General features: G+C 43.7%; 1 protein-coding gene across 3 annotated transcripts in view; it reads left to right on the forward strand.

Moving 5' to 3' along the window:
- The window catches only part of VPS26C (VPS26 endosomal protein sorting factor C), a 40,592-nt gene that overhangs the window by 7,418 nt on the left and 16,937 nt on the right, over positions 1 to 16,237 (forward strand). For 2 of the 3 annotated variants that reach the window (XM_025050189.1, XM_006916744.3), the window contains exon 2: positions 15,824 to 15,967. The exons of the other annotated variant lie outside the window; for it this stretch is intronic. In XM_025050189.1, coding sequence (XP_024905957.1) covers positions 15,824 to 15,967 — 144 coding nt within the window. The remainder of the gene's footprint in view (positions 1 to 15,823; positions 15,968 to 16,237) is intronic. 3 annotated transcript variants of the gene reach the window in all.

Below are 16,237 nucleotides of genomic sequence, written 5' to 3' on the forward strand. Positions count from 1 at the left end.
CCCCCGCCCCGTCCTCCTGCACCTCTGAACCATGCGCCCTCTCACTCCGCACTTTCCTTTGGGCTAAGCGGATCTCTCCGGGGCCCCCCATCACTGTTCCTGCACCTCTGCTCCCCGTTCTCTCCAGACCCCTCTTCCGCCCTTGCTGCCTGCCCTCAGCACGGCAGGCTCCACGCGAGTCGTGAGCAGAAGCCAGCCTTCCATCTGCGTCCACGGTCAGTCCAGCTGCACTTGGGAGTTTTGAACCCCCGAGCTCTGAGTACCTCTTCATCTCATCCAGCCTTTTTCATCAGGCAGTTGTTACATGTGTCTGCAGTTCCCTTACTAAGCGAGCCTGTGCCTCCACCCCCACCCCCGGGTAGTGTTCTCGGGTCCAGGTTCTGTTCACAGAACAGACTCGCCAGCCTAGCCGTCGGTGGGGTGGGCTGGCAGCCCCCCTCCCCCGTGAGCACACTCAGGCCGAACTGTCTCGGAAGAACATTAACAAATCGACCACTGACAACATTATGCGAACAGGAAAAGCACGATGTTCCGAAGCTCAGAAATAAACTTTGCCCTGTTTGGATGGATAGTTTAGGGAGGTCAGTCAGGGTGGTGGCTTGCTTCCGGCCCAGTCATGGTTCCTGCGTGAGCCCAGCTCACGATCCTCTTCTTGTCTGTTGTTGTCTGTATAGTTGTACTTCATCTTACTGTGCTTCACTTTATAGCGCTTTGCAGACACTGCATTTTTTTTTTTAAACAAATTAAAGTTTTGTGGCAGCTCTGCATCGAGCAAGTCATTTGGCACTGTTTCTCCAACAGCATTTGCTCGCTTCAGGTCTCTGCCACGTTTTGGTAATTCTTGCAATATCTCAGGCTTTTTCATTATTATTATTATATTTGTCATGCTAATATGTGATCAAGGAACTTTGATGTTACTTTGATGTAATTGTTTTGGGGCACCACAGACTGTGTCCATATGAGACAGTGAACTTGGTGGGTCAACGTCGTGTGTGCTCCACCTGCTCTACCAGCTGGCTGTCCACCCATCTCTCTCCCTGTCCTCAGGCCTCCCGATTCCTCGAGATATGACAATATCGAAATTGGGCCATATAACCCCACAGTGGCCTCTAAGTGTTCAAGTGAAAGGGGTCCATGTCTCTCACTTCAAATCAGAAGTTAGAGATGATTCAGCTCAGTGGGGAAGGCGCGTCAGAAGCCGAGACGGGCTCACAACTAAGCCTCTTATGCCAAACAGCCAAGTTGTAAGTGTGAAGAAAAGTTCTTGAAGGGAATTAAAAGAGCTCCTCCAGTGAACACACGAACGATAAGAAAGTGAAACGGCCTTACCGCTGACATGGAGGAGGTCTCAGTGGTCTGGAGAGAAGAGCAAACCAGCCACAACATTCCCTTAAGCCACAGCCTAATCCAGAGCAGGGCCCTAACTCTCTTCATTTCTATGAAGCTGAGACAGGCTAGGAAGCTGCAGAAGAAAAGTATGAAGCTGGCTGGGGTTGGTTCATGAGGTTTAAGGAGAGAAGCCGTCTCCATAACATTCAAGTGCAAGGTGAAGCAGCAAGTTACCCAGAAGACCCGGCTAAGATAATTAACGAAGGTGGCTGCACTAAACCACAGATTTTCAGTATGGACAAAACAGCCTTATATTGGCAGACAATGCCGTCTAGGACCTTCATAGCTAGAGAGGAGAAGTCAGTGCCTGGCTTCAAAGGACAGGTCGACTCTCTTCTTAGGAACTAAAGCAGCCGTGACTTTAAGTTGAAGCCAGTGCTCACTTTACCACTCCCAAAGTCCCAGGGCCCTTAGGAATTATGCTGAATTTCCTCTGCCTGAGCTCTGTAAATGGAACAACAGAGCCTGGCTGACAGCACATGTCAAAATGTCAGCCTTAGAAGTTTGGAAGAAGTTGATTCCAACTCTCACGGGTGACTTTGAGGGGTTTAAAACTTTGGTGGAGGAAGTAACTGCAGAGCATTAGAAGGGGAGCCCGAAGATGGGACTGAACTGCTGCTGTCTCATGATAAAACTTTCATAGTTGCTTCTTATGGATGAGCAAAGAAAGCAATGGAATCTACTGGTGGAGATTCTGTGACGATTATTGAAATCACAAAGGATTTAGAATATCGCATAACCTTAGTGGAGAAAGCAGCAGCAGGGTTTGAGGGGACTGGTGCCAATTTTGAAAAATTCTACTGTGGATAAAATGCTCTCAAACAATATCGCGTGTTACAGAAAAAATCATTTGTGAAAGGAAGAGTCAGTTGATGTGGCAAACTTCATTGTTGTCTTATTTCAAGAAATGGCCACAGCCCCCAACCTTCAGCAGCCTCCACCCTGGTCAGTCAGCAGCCACCGACATGGAGGCCAGACCCTTCCTCAGCAAAAAGATGATGACTCGCTGAAGGCTCAGATGATGATCAGCATTTTTTAGCAATAAAGTATTTTTAATTAAGGTATGTACCTCATTTTTTTAGGCATAATGCTATTACACACTTAAAAGGCTATAGAGTAGTGCAAACATAACGTCTGTGCACTGGGAATCCAAAACATTCGTGTGACTTGCTTTGCTGCGGTGCCCTGGACCGAACCCGCGGTGTCTCCGAGGTCTGCCTGAACCGGGGGGCAGCCTGCCCTCTCACTTGTGGGCAGAAGGCAGTTTAGGCACGGAGAAGTGGAGCCTTTCTCAGGGCGATGGAGAATACATCTCACCTTTCCTCTCTCAAGTGAATGTGAGTGTTTCTTCACAAACGGCTCAAGAAAATGAACAGTATTGTTTGTTCAGAATAAAGATTTTTCCAAAAAAAAATTTAAGCAATGAAACTTTTATTAAATAAAACCTTATATAGAACTCTAATGTATCCGTTTTATTAAACTTTTATTAAATAAAACCTTATATAGAACTCTAATGTATCCGTATAAATATAATAGTTACTGAAAGTTTGTCTTACAAGCAGGTAGAAGCAGAGCATTTCCATTTGAAGTGGCTCCCTCCCTGCCCTCCCTGACTCTTCCTCGGATCCCAAAGTGGCTGCCTAGGCGTCCGCACAGGCCAGGACTCAGCGGTTCACAGTGTGAAAAGTGCCAGTTGCCAGACGTAATGATCCGTGGAGCCACCAGGTTGAACTTTTCCTATCAACCTATTTTATTTTGTCTGCACCAAGCTTACAGACTGTTAATTTTTTGACCTGATGCAGTGCATGCAACTAGGCTTAAAACATTTTGGATTTATTTACTGGAGTATTTAAACCAAAAAAGGTAGCCTCCGACTCCACACAGACGGTAGACCCACCATCCTTGGTTACCAAGGACTGACGATCTTTTGCCAAATTGACAGACTGCCCACCTGGGGTTCCTGGGCCAGCAGGTGCCACAGAAACTGGTGGGGTTGGGCCACCTTTAGTGCGGTTCTCCCTCCTGATGTTGAAACTCGGGAGGGCAATGAGATTGTCACCTCTGGCTCTTGACAGGAAACTGTGCCTGGTTAAGCCATTCTGGCTCTGGATCGCAGATGCTCGCAAAGAACTTGCCTCCGAGAAACTGAAGGTCACCCCCGCTGGCCAGCTAGTGCCAGGCAGGTTGTGGTGTGCAGCGTGGGTGCACGTGCTTCCCGATGACGGCCGGGTTCAGCGTCCTCCCCACCCCGCCCCCATGGTGAGGTTCTTAACTTCTGCTTACGGTTTTACTGTCACACACCAGGCTTGATGGTAACCAAAACCGGCCCTTCCTGTGTTTTATTAGAAAAGATCATTTAAGGCCATTACTCTAAATCCCAAATCATCATCTTTGGGAAGGAAACAGAAGTGCCATCGAAGGAAAAGTAAGGGGTAGGAGGGCAGAAGTTCTCCCCTTCAATAATAAGTAAAAAAAATAAACTTTATAATTTAAAAAAAGTTAATTCAACCACACGTTTTGGACCTTTTAAAAGTACTCGTGTTAGTTTTGTAAGTTACATTTTTCTTGCTAAGAAGATTCAGGCGGTGTGAAGGAGTCCCAGTGGGAGCCGAGACTCCTCTGCCCCTCCCCCATGGCCCCATAAGCACGCTGCAGGATGTCAGTTGGCAGCCCCAGCTCCCACAGTGGGTTCTTAGTGGCCATGGCCAGTGAGCCCTGGGCCACCGGACTAGCCCGAGGCAGAAGAACCGCCCCTGCGCTCCCGTGAGCGGCTGTGTGCGCTGCTGGCCTCGGCTGTCACCGCCAGCCCTGGGGTTCGCCTGCGCCTGGCCACGCCCTGGATGGAGGTGCAGCACTGTTGTTCCCGTTTATACCTGTTCACCCCGACCAGGATTTCGGTTTGGTGGCCATTCGGTCACGTTCTTTGGCTGACTCCCTGTGCTCCACAGTCATGACTTTGGCATGTAGTTAGGCCAGACTCTGTGATCGGAGCCACTAACACTTGTTTCTAGGCTGGAGTCCTGACTGTCACTTACGCCGGTAGTTCCAAAGCAGTGTCCACATTCTAGACGTTCCGTGAGTTTTAATGATGCTGAAATCTGAAATCCAGTCATTGACATGAACCCATAACTCTGCTCTCTTAACCCTGAAACAACACGGCTCGCCAGGACTCAACTCTCCCGCACCTACAGTCGACCCACGAACAGGGCAGGGGCTGGGGGCAGTCGAAATTCCACATAGAACTTGGGACTCCCCAAAACCTAACTACAGCCATCCCTCAGTATCCTCGAGGGATTGGTACCAGGACCCCCAGCAGACAGCAAACGGGGGTTGCTCAGGACCCTGATGTAGAACGCACACTGTAGTACACGGGGTCTGGGGCTTCCCAGCCAGGGGCGTGGACGCCTCTGTGCATTTCCTGAAAAACCTGCATGAACTTGAACCCCTGAACCCGTGTAGCTCAAACCTGCCTTGTTCGAGGGCCAGCTCTACTGGCTTTTATTTTTACTTTTTGTGACTAGCGTTGGCAATCTCATTTTGCCTCTCTTCCCAGCTTGCTTAGTGACCCAGGTTTCTTTTCCAGACCCTCAAGAAGGTTTCAGAACTAGGGATTTCAGAGGTATCTCCATCGGACAATGATCGTGGTTTTCGTCAGCACGTTTGACTTGGCGTTTACACCGCTGCTCATACTAAGCAGGAACCTGCTGTGTTTCAGTGTTACTACTGCACTGATTGTCTCTGCGTTTTTTTAACTGACGTGCGTCGCATGCAGTAGATCACTCTTTTCAGCATAGAGTGCGACTGTGACCTCCATCACAGTCAAGGTATGGAACAGCTGTGTCACCCCCCAGATTTCCTCGTGCCCTTTGTTGTCAATGCCCCCAGTCCTGGCAAACACGGATCTCGTTTCCATCCCAATAGTTGGCCTTTTCCAGAGTGTCGTATAAATGGCATAAATACGATGATGCAATCCGCAGGCTTTTGAATCTGGCCCTATCACTTAGCACTATGCCTTTGAGAGTCATTCGAGCTGTAGTGCATAAGAGTAGGTCAGTCTTTTTTTTTTTTTGCTGAGTCGTCTTTGGATGTCGTCTTCTAGAATCGTCTTGAATGGATGGGCCATGGTTCATTCAGCCTCTGAAGGACATTTGGGTGATTTTGAGCAAAGCTACTAGAAACATTGGTGAGCAGATTTTCGTGAGAATATAATCTTTCATTTCACTTAGTAAAATCTAGAAATGGAATTGCTAGGTAGCATTGCCTCAGTTTTAATGATGCATTCTCTTCAAAATTCTCCTTTCTAGAACTGTAGTCAACGCCACATAATGTTTGCCATTATTTACTACATGGAGAAATATCGGGTGATCTTGTATTTTTTAAACAAGATGGAGAAAAATTGTTATAAAGAATAGTGGAGATGGGGGATACCTAACAAGTCACAATCTCTTTAACGTGTCTGATTTTCATTTTCCAACCGAATGGGTCTCTAAGTGCCACTAGAGAGACGAGAGTGTTTCAACAGGCAGTTGATTGTCTAACTTGTGTTTTTCTGCCTAGCTTGGTGACTTGCCTTGTGATTTTTTTAAAATGTTAGTTAACTACTTAGTGCATCTGAGTCCCTGTCGGTAAATTCAGGGCAGTGCACTCTTGGTGTGTACAAGATCTCCAACCAAATGTGGTGTGAGACTCCCAGGTGGTTGTAAGTGTTACTGAAATGTCAGGACAGAAGGAGACTTGTTCAGATACACAGAGGACTCCTGGGGACAGTGATGGGTGTCACAGCTCATCCTGCTGCTGGGACCATCAGAAAGCAAAAGATATTGGAGAGAGAATGGCTGAGGCGTTAACTAAAAGGCTGTCACTTCTCTGGACTGTGTTCAAGTCCAAAGCAAGAGCTAATGCAGAGAAATGTGACGATCTTGACATCTTTCCCAGAGGAAGACCACAATGCCCTTAGGTTATAAAAATTCAAGGGCTTAGAATTTTGTATATTCAGATCTGGAGGCCACTCATTCTGAGATTGATCTAATTTAAAAGTTGATTTACTCTGTTAATTAATTCACATGATTCAAAATTTGTGAGTTTCAAGATGGATGCATCTACCCCCCGCTACCTTGCAAGTCCTCTTCTGTTGGGCAACCCAAAGCTCTCAATTTCTTGTGATTCCTATCAAAAATATTTTATCCTTATACATGTAAATATGTACAAATGTTCTTTTTCTCCCCTTTTTGCACAAATGGTATGATATGTAGAATTAAAAAAAAAGAATACATATGTACACTAATGTGAGTGATTTCCACAATACTATTAAAGGGAGAAACCACGAGTCTATTGTTGGAATTTCGGCTGTTTAGTCTTTTGTTATTACAACAGTGTTGCAATCAGTTATGTTCTTAAGTCATTTTACATGTCTATACGTATCTGAGAGAAATTCCTAGAAGTGGATTTGCTGGGCCCATGTGTTTGTAAAATGTTTTTTGTATTGCCAAACTCCCCTTACAAGGTTATGATATTATAGATGTCCACCCTCCCCCCGCAATGTATGAGAGTGCTTGTTGCCCTGTCCACCCCCTGCATAATGTGATCAATTTTTTTCATACCTGCTAATCTGATAGGTGGAAAATGGCATTTAAGTTAGTTGTAATGAGCATTTCTCATGTTATTGAGAATGAGTATATTTTCATGAGGTTAGGAGCAATTTGCGTTTTCTTGATTCTGTGAACTACATCCTTATCATTTACCTGTTCTTTACATATTTCATTGGGTTGTTTATGATTTTCTTTCTTTTTTTTTTTTTTAAGTTACGGATAGTTCCTTAGTTGATATTGCTCAAAATCACTTTCATGAAACTATTTTTGGTCACATTTGTAGTCATATTTATTCAGAGTTTTGACTCACTCATAGAAAGGCCTTTCCCCCCACTTTGATGTGATAAAAATCACTCTCTGTGCTTTCTTCTAAACCTTTGTTATTTCAGTTTTTACCTTTTGGTGCGTTGAGAACTTTTTGTGTGCAGAGGTTTGCAGAATGGACCCAACTTCATCTTTTTTTTTTTTTTTTTTCCCAGTTCTTTGGCCAGTTTTCCCAGTATCATTGATTAAATAAATATTCTTCCTTTTCCCTTTGGTTTTAAAATGCTACCTTTATCATCTGTTAATTTCCCATACTACTTGGTCTATTTCTGGGCTTTTCATTCTCTTCTGTTGACCTTTCAGTCTGCACATGTCCTGTACCACTTTGTAAATTATTGTGGTATTTTAATATCTCGTAGGGCTAGTCTCCCTTGTTTATTTTTTCAAAATTTATTATTCTTTATGAACCCTATAATCAGCTTGTCTAGTCTGTTTCAGCCCCCCTCCCCCCCCCAAAAAAAAACAATTCTAATGTTATGTTCTTTAGGATTGCGTTGCCTTTATCGACTGACTTAGGGACCGTGGAAATGTTGAGTGTTACACCCTCCTGTTCAAAAACATAGTTTGGCTTTGTTCACGTTTTCTTTTGTGCCCTTCTGCCATGTTTTAAGTTTTTGTCATATCAGAGTTTTAGACATATCCTGTTAAATCGATCTATGATATTGTAACTTTTTTGTTGCTTTTAAAAGTAGTCATTTCTTCCAGTGCCTCTTATTGCTATTTTGAACATCAGTGCCTTGTTGATTTTTGTATATTAATTTTGTACCCAGTTATCTTCCTTCCTGAAATTCTGTTTATATGGATAGTTTTTCAGTGAATTCTTTTGGGTTTTTTTCAGATATACAATCATGTAATACGCACATAATGATTATTTTACCTCCTTCTTTTCAATTTCCGTACTTATTTCTGCCTTTAGTTTCATTGCATTAACTGGTATTTCTAGGACATTAACAGAGGTGCTAGTGGTCATCCTTGTTTTATTCTGACTTAAATGCACCCTGTCTCATTTCCCATGAAGTTTGATGCTGGCTTTTGATTAAGGTAGATATGTGTTGTCATGTTAAGGATATATCCTTCTGTTCTTCTTTCACTAAGAATTTTATCAAGAGTGAATATTTAATTTTAGCAAGTGACTTCAGCATCATGGAGATGCTTGTATGAATTTTCTTTGAAGAGAGAATATAGTAAATTGTATTAATTTCCCTCAGTAATTGAACTGTCCTTACATTCCTGGACTAAATTTCACATAGTTATGGAATAATATTCTCCTAAGTAGCTACTGGATTGTATTTGCTGATATTTGATTTAGGACCTTTGCATCGGTATTTATAAGTGAGAAAAATCTAGTTTTATGTGTGTGTAGATTTTGTCTTTGGTGTCATTGTTATATTTGCTTTATTATTTAAAAAGAAGTTCCTTTTCTGTGTTTTGGAATGGTTTAATACTGGAATTTTCTGTTCTTTACACATTTGGGAATGACTCGTGAAACTCTGGGCCTGGTGCTTTATGGAGGGACTTATTATAATTTTCTCTTTTTTATGGTGGTTGATTTGCTTAGGTGTCATGTCTCTTTTGGAGTTAGTTTGGGTGAATTATATTTTCCTAGAAAAACAATTCACTTTATCAGCTTTTCAGATTTATTTATATGCAGTTGAACAATGTGTTCTCTAATTGTTTTTTAATTACCTCTATGTCACTGATATTTCTCTCTTATTTCTTATTTTGGTTCTTAGTGTTTGCATCCCTCTTTTCCCCCTTGATTAAATTAATACTTTGCTTTGGGCCCCCCCACCCCCCCAAAGAAGGAACTGTTGGATTTATGTGTGGGCTAATGTGGTCAATTTTCAGGGTGTAGAGTTTCACATGTGCCAGTCGGATTTGTAACTTAGGTCTTCTGCATCCTCTCTGCTGTTCGTCCCCTTTTTCTGTCATGATCGAAGGGGGGTAAGTTAACGGCCCCGCAGCGAATGTGTTTACTCCCTTCCTCCTCACGCCCCTGTAGTTTTGCTTTCTGAGTGCTGCCGCTACGTTGTTTTTTTATCCGCAGATAGTACCACTACGACCTGTCTTCACCGTGAGCTGCACCCTTTAGAATTCTGCCCTGCTTTCTGCTGTCTTGTTCAGTCCCTCGTTCTCTGAATTCAGGCTTGTCCGATACTAAAATTTCAGCCCATGGTTTCTTTCTTTGCTTTTGCGTATCCTTTCTTCAGCCTTTTCAAATTCACCCTGTCTCCGCCAAAGTTTTTACGTGCTTCTCTGTTGTACAGCATAAAATTGGGTTTTGCTTTGAGATGTGATCTGAATATCTGTTTTTTAATAGACATCGGTTTCGCCTGTTTATGAATATGACACACATTTTGCATTAATTCTGTCATCGCCACTTCGTTGTCATTTGGGGAGATTGTTTTTTGAGTAACTTCTAAAACATCTCTCTCTTTACCATCTTGTTTGCTTTATATTGTTTGTATAATTTTCTAATAATTTGGCCTTTTATTTGTTACAGTTGTTACTCTTACAGTTTTTTTATTATGCCTTAAATCTTCTTAGACCTTATTTATTGACTCCCTACTATAAACAATTCCCTTCTTAGACCTTATTTGATTCCCTACGATAAACAATGATGTAATTAGTGTATTTCCTCTTCTCTCCAGCTCCCTTTCTTATCTCCCACCAATTGGATTTTAGTTATTTACAAATATTACCTTTATGCTGTTCACCTGTGTTCACTTTGTTGTACTATGTTCTTCGATTTGTAACTTGGAATCAGCACTGTCCAATAGAACAGTCTGTGATGATGTGAATGTGCTATTTTATCTGCCCTGTCCGTTAGGACAGCCACCAGCCCTAATGTGGCTTTCAAACACTTGTAGTGTACGTAGTGTTACTGAAGACCTAAACTTGAAATTTTATTTAATATTAATATAAATTTAAGCCACATATGGCTTGTGGCTATCAAATTGGAAAGCATAGCTTTAATGATACACTTTTAAATTCCAGCTGTCAAAAAATAGGGACATTACATTACACTACCACACACCTTACACTCCGTTACACACTACCACCTACATTTATGCTCCCTTACTCTCAGCTAGTGTTATTTAAACAATTCCTGCCCCGTCAGGACTTGTCTTTTACATTCTGTCCTCTCACCCTGAGCATCAAGTATCACTTATTCTTACTCATACAGCGAAATGGACTCAGTGTTCTTTTGACATAGTCCTAGCCATCCCGTGGGTAGTTCCAGTTCCCCATCTAGCAAGTTCCTCAAGAAGGATTTTCGTGCTGTGTTCCTTGGGTTTGGTTTGTTTGTTTTTGCACATTTAAAACTCCTCATACTTGACCGTCTGGGTAGGTATAGAATCGTAGGATCACTGTTTCCCCGAGTGCTGCAATGGGTGTCGCTGTACTTGCATTTTGAATTGCATCTGGCTGTGGAGAAGGCTGATTTTCTTCCTCTCTTATGAGTGACTTGATCTTTTTTGCCTGACTCATAAAGGATTCTTTCTTTTTTGAAGTAGAATGGTTTTACTAGAGTGGGCCTGTTTCTTGACCGTTCCTGATTCATTTGCCCTTTTAATATTTTTAAATTAGATGAGTAAATATTTGTTCTTTTTCATCATTTCGGTTTCCTTATTTGGGAACTTCGTTATTTATATAATGGATGTTCCTCACCATCTCTTATATTTATCATCTCTTTGGTGATTCTTTTACATTCTTAAATTTTTATTTAATTTGTTTGAATTTTCTCTTATCTGTCCCATGTGTATTTTGTGCCCCTTTCATTTCTACCTCCTTTTCTGTGGTGGTTTTATTTTTTTTCCTTCCATTTCTTTTCTGATAGTTCTGTCTCTTCCTGTTGCCTCACCATTTCATCATCCCTCAGCTCTTGGATTCATCCTTTACAGAAGCAATTGCTTCATCGCATTTAAAAAATTCGTGGTGAAATGCGTGTTCATAGTTTTTACTGGCTTGGTGGAGCTGTTTTTCTGGTGGATGGCCATTTATTCGTTCAGTGAACACCCATCAGGTACCTGCCATTGTGATCACCTCTGCCCTGTGTAGTTTACATTCCAGGGGACAGATAATAAATAAAATAGGTAACCACTTACGTAGTATTTTCGAAGGTGACAGGTGCTACAGAACAGAGTCCGGGAGTGCTGGGGAGGGGTAGGGCAGTTCTGAATAGGGATGGTCAGGGAAGGCCTCCCTAAAATGGTGTCATTTGAGCAATGACTTAATGGAGGTGAGGGAGCAGTTGTTAAAGAAAAAATTATTCGTGACATCTGTGAAGGCAGTAAAGCAGACCGTTCAAGGTGTAGGGACCGCGTGGCGTCTTGCCGTGGGGAGAAGTCAGGCTCAGCTGTGAGTCTGGCATGGGCGGTGGGAGTTGATAGCCAAGGAGCAGGGTGGGCATCAGCAGATGGGAGATTACTGAGAGGAGACATCAGGGGCTGGGGGGATTCTGACTAAGCCGACCTAACAAGGGCTTTGCTGAAGGTGGGCCACATGATCAGATGTCACCTGGGGGAAGGTGGAGGATAGGACGAGGAACCTGATCAAAGGTGATCAGATACACAGGATGGCTAAACTGACTTAGCAGCATTTTTGCTAAAGTTGGACAGAGTAGAGAGGAACATGGAAATCTAAAAGTTGAGGCCTATTTGAAAAAGAGCGGCTAAACTGACTTAGCAGCATTCTTGCTAAAGTTGGAAATCTAAAAGTTGAGGCCTATTTGAAAAAGAGCGCAAGGGAGGCTGAGTAGAGTTTGGCCAAAGAGAGAATCTTTGTCACAAGCCACGTGGGTATCCAGAGCAAAAGCACCCAGGTGTGGGGAAGAGCATGTGCAGACGCCCTGAGGCTGGAGTGTGCGGGCAGGTTCAAGGGAGAGCAAGGGGCCAGTGAGGGCTCGGAGGAGTCACGAGGGGAGAGTTAGGAGACGAGGTCTCACGGGTCAGGAGGAGGGGCAGATGCCCCTTTGGGAGGACTCTGGTCTTCACCCTGAGTGAGGTGGGGGCCTCGGTAGGGTCCTTTAGTAGAGGAGCAACATGATCCGTCTGTGTGCTCATCATCAGCCACTTGGATTTCTCTCCAGCCGCTCTCATCTTTACTCACATTATCTGTCCTGTGCTGCTCCGCTGGTTCTTTTCATGTCACCTTCTTGTAGGAGATGAATTTATTCCTAGACCAGGTCTGCTGAGGTTTTATGCATTGTTTCTTTAGACTTTACTTTTCGCCCACTTGTGAGATAAGCCCCTGGGGAGGTTTTCACAGCGCAGGGGGCCTCAGTACCTCCCTCTGCTGCGGAGACAGACGACAGCTTCCTGCTTCCTGCTTCCTGCTTCCTGCTTCCTGCGTGGGGCTCATTTGCAGGATTTCTCATTGGGCCTCCTATGCTCCTTAGAACCTAACCAGTTCCTCCCCCCATGCCCTCACGTTCCAGGAGCATATTTCCACAGCCTTGGGGCCTCGTTTCGGCTTTTGACTCCGTGCCCGCCCCTTCCCCGTCGTCCACTGCCCCGTCCTGTCCAGCCTTCACTCTTCAGCGGCTCTTCCACGTACTTCATGGCATGTAACTGTCTCCTTGCTTCACTGAGAATGGAGTTCATGGTTTTCTTTCTGGTTCATCTGGTTGATTTTCAGGAATCCAGAGGGGAATGCTTACTTGACATCTCCATATTCAAACCCAGAGCCCTAATCGTGGGTTCGATATTTAATTCCAAAGAACAAGAAAGAAAAAAAGTGTACTTTTGTAGTGGCCGTTTACATTTAGAGAAGACAGAAAATGTCCTCTCTTATACCAGCCTTTGGATAAACATGGTAGTGGTTTATCCACTTCAGCATGGCTGTGAAGACCAGGTATGACCAGTAGCCTCTGAACACCTTGTTCCCAGCCTGATCATTTGGTTTGTCATTGAAGATGGCTGCTTGAGGCCTGTCTCTAGACTCGGCTCCTCCAGGGCAGAGACCGGAGCTGATTTGCTGTAGGTTGTGTGTGTGTCGGGGAGGGGGGTACCCTCGAACACATCACCTTGCAGAGGGATAAGATTTCATTCATAGTGCTGGTGAGAACCGAAGCGTCTGTGCTGGCCCACGGACCAATAGCACAGGTGCAGCCCCTGTTAAGGGGCAAGATGAGCAGTCTAAAGCACCGGGATTGTCATCTCGCATCTTCGCATGCACACACGTGTGGGGCCTGCACCTGTCTCTCACCTGCGTCTTTTTTCTCTGGTGAAGGGCTTCCTTGATGAGAAGACCAACGCTCTGGCTCTTCTCCCTAAAAGAGAGCACACGTGCACATGGTTTTGTGCATTGTTTCTGGGGTTCATTGCCATCCTTAAGTCTGTGAGTGGCCTCTCTGAAGTCATGGCCCCCTCTTACATTGGGTGAGGCACTGGCACGATGCAGAGCCGTAACTTTGTTTTCTCCTTGTGGGCAGTTCTAGATAAAAGTCTGCGGGGCACAGGGGCCTCTCTGTGAAGTCTGGGGTGTTCCTTAATTTTTAATTACTCAAGTTCATTCTTTCCTCATTTGCAGGATTAATCAAGAATTGTCTGGTATACCCAAAACTACAATGTTATATGTCAGTTAAATCTCAATAAAGAAAAAGAAAAAAAAGATAGTTTTCTCATTACCATGGCTCATGTTGAAATGTCTTTTATTTCGAAAATTCTTGGGCTACACTTGGACTAATTCTATATCCTCTCTTTGTTGGTAGGAATCAAATAGACCTGCATATTGGTAGAATGTCTAATTGGTCTACAAATATTTTATTTTGTATTCTCTCTACTATATTCTTTCTTAATTAAAATCAGAGAGTGACAAAAGAGTCCCTTGGGTCATAAAATATTTACTCTGCTTACTTTCAAGGTACTTCACTTCCAAGGTGCTTTTTCCTTCTTACACAATAGCGATTAAGGAAAGAGAAGGTTCTTTTGATGTCATGATTATAATATGCCAATTAGTGGTCAACCTGGATCCTGGTCCCACGAGGTTAACTGGCAGTGTCATGATTAAGAAGAAGCAGAACTATCCTCTAGTGCTATTGTGTTGTTTAATTGATAAAATTCATGAAATAATTTTATCTTATTTTATTTCTGGGACATACTAGTCAAGTATATTTTTAAAAATATACTAGTGGATTTAAATTTTTAAAAATGAGATATTTCATTTGGGTTATACAAAAATTAATAGAATTAATTTTAATTAAATTTAAAAGCGAAATTAATTCAGAAGAATTATCATTTAAAATCGCTTATGAGCTTTTTGTGTTAACAAAAAGTTCTGTTCCTTGAACTGCTTAAAAAGGAGAAGTTAGTGTTTGTTTTAATTTAGACTTCAGAGCTTTGGAATGGGGAGCGGGAAACAAAATCAAAAGAACATATTTAAGGGGCATAAAATAGTCCCTGCTCCCCAAATTCCATGTCAGGGGAGAACCTGGTGAAAGTTTTTTCACTAGATGACTAGAGGAAATAACAGGTAAACAGATTTAAACAGCACTAAGAGATTTTTTCAATGCTTCGATCTGCAGGCCATGTTAAAATTTTGCTGTTTTTCTTTTCTTTGGTTGTGTTGTCCGCTTTCTGCCATCGTATTACCATTCGACGGCAGTCCTGCCCCATTTCTGCTGGTCATTTCAGAAACCCACTGTTTCGTATTTATTGTGGATTCTCTTTCCCCTCCGGTTGGTGCTATTTAGGTTGGTGCTATTTAATCTCCTCGACTTCCTGTTCCTCTGAACTCCCCTCCACCCCCCACCCCGTAACAAATTGAGACTATCAAGTTCTATGGCGACAGGAAGAAACTGTCATCTAAGAATGTAGTTAATGTCCATATTCTCTTACTCAGTAATTATCTTCAGATAAGTGAATAGATGATCTGTCGTGAAGTCTTTCTTGAATGCTCCGTGAGCTGGAGGCTTGACTGTTTGCCAGAGTGAACCAGGACAGGGCGGGAAGGACCCCCTGGGTGTGTTGATGACCTTAGCTCTCCAGCAGGCCTCCTGAGCAGAGAGGGCACCAGGCTCACAGTCTTGTTCAATTACTCATGCACTTGAAAATGTGGTCATTTTAGTCAGCATTCTTGAGAAAGAACCCAAAGAAAAGGGTTTTATTTCATTGCATTCCTTCCAAAGAGATCGTCACCATGCTCGCGTGTCCTGTGGTCAGGAATCTGCCATTTGCCCCAGGCCTTTCTCTTTGCCCTTTTGAAATCTGACATTTGTGGGGATTCTCCCAGCCGAGAATGACGAAAGCCAACGAACGGGATGACAGTCCTCGCCCCCTGCCCCAGCTGCTCCCCATCGCTGTGTTCTGGGCTGCCCTGTAATTATCGGTGGCTGTCCAGGCCCCCACCAGGGCCGTGCCCTCTCCACCCTGGCCACCAGGTGTCTGGTCTGCAGTAAATGCTTGATGAACGTCTGCATCATCAAGTCAATTTGAGCGAATCGACTGCGAAGGAGACTTTTGCTAATAAATAAGGCGAATGAAGAGGCTGCTAATTAACCGACTTTCTCACCTCCCCAGGAAATGCTGTCTGGCGTGGTGGTCATATTTGGGAAGGACCCCATCCAGCACCAGGGCGTCTCCCTGACGGCGGAAGGGACCGTGAACCTCCAGCTCAGCGCCAAGAGCGTGGGTGTGTTCGAAGCTTTCTATAACTCGGTGAAGGTGAGAGGCTTGGGTCGCACATCTTCAGTTCATTACGCAGATGTCTGTGGTGCTTTTCACCGGCTGGCTGGCTTTATTATTGTTGGCCGTCATTTTGCAAGGTATAACGATAGTGGTGTTTTTCATATTTACTAATCAAACTGAAAAAATAGTCAGATACGTTGATTCTGAATAGCTCCTGCTCCTGCATTCTGCTTGTTTCTATTCCTGTCGGGTGGGGTCAGAGAACTGTAAGAGGACTGAGTTCAGCCATGGGGAAGGCCAGAGCTC

This window comes from Pteropus alecto, unplaced genomic scaffold, assembly GCF_000325575.1.
Source record: "Pteropus alecto unplaced genomic scaffold, ASM32557v1 scaffold97, whole genome shotgun sequence".
Lineage (NCBI taxonomy): Eukaryota > Metazoa > Chordata > Mammalia > Chiroptera > Pteropodidae > Pteropus > Pteropus alecto.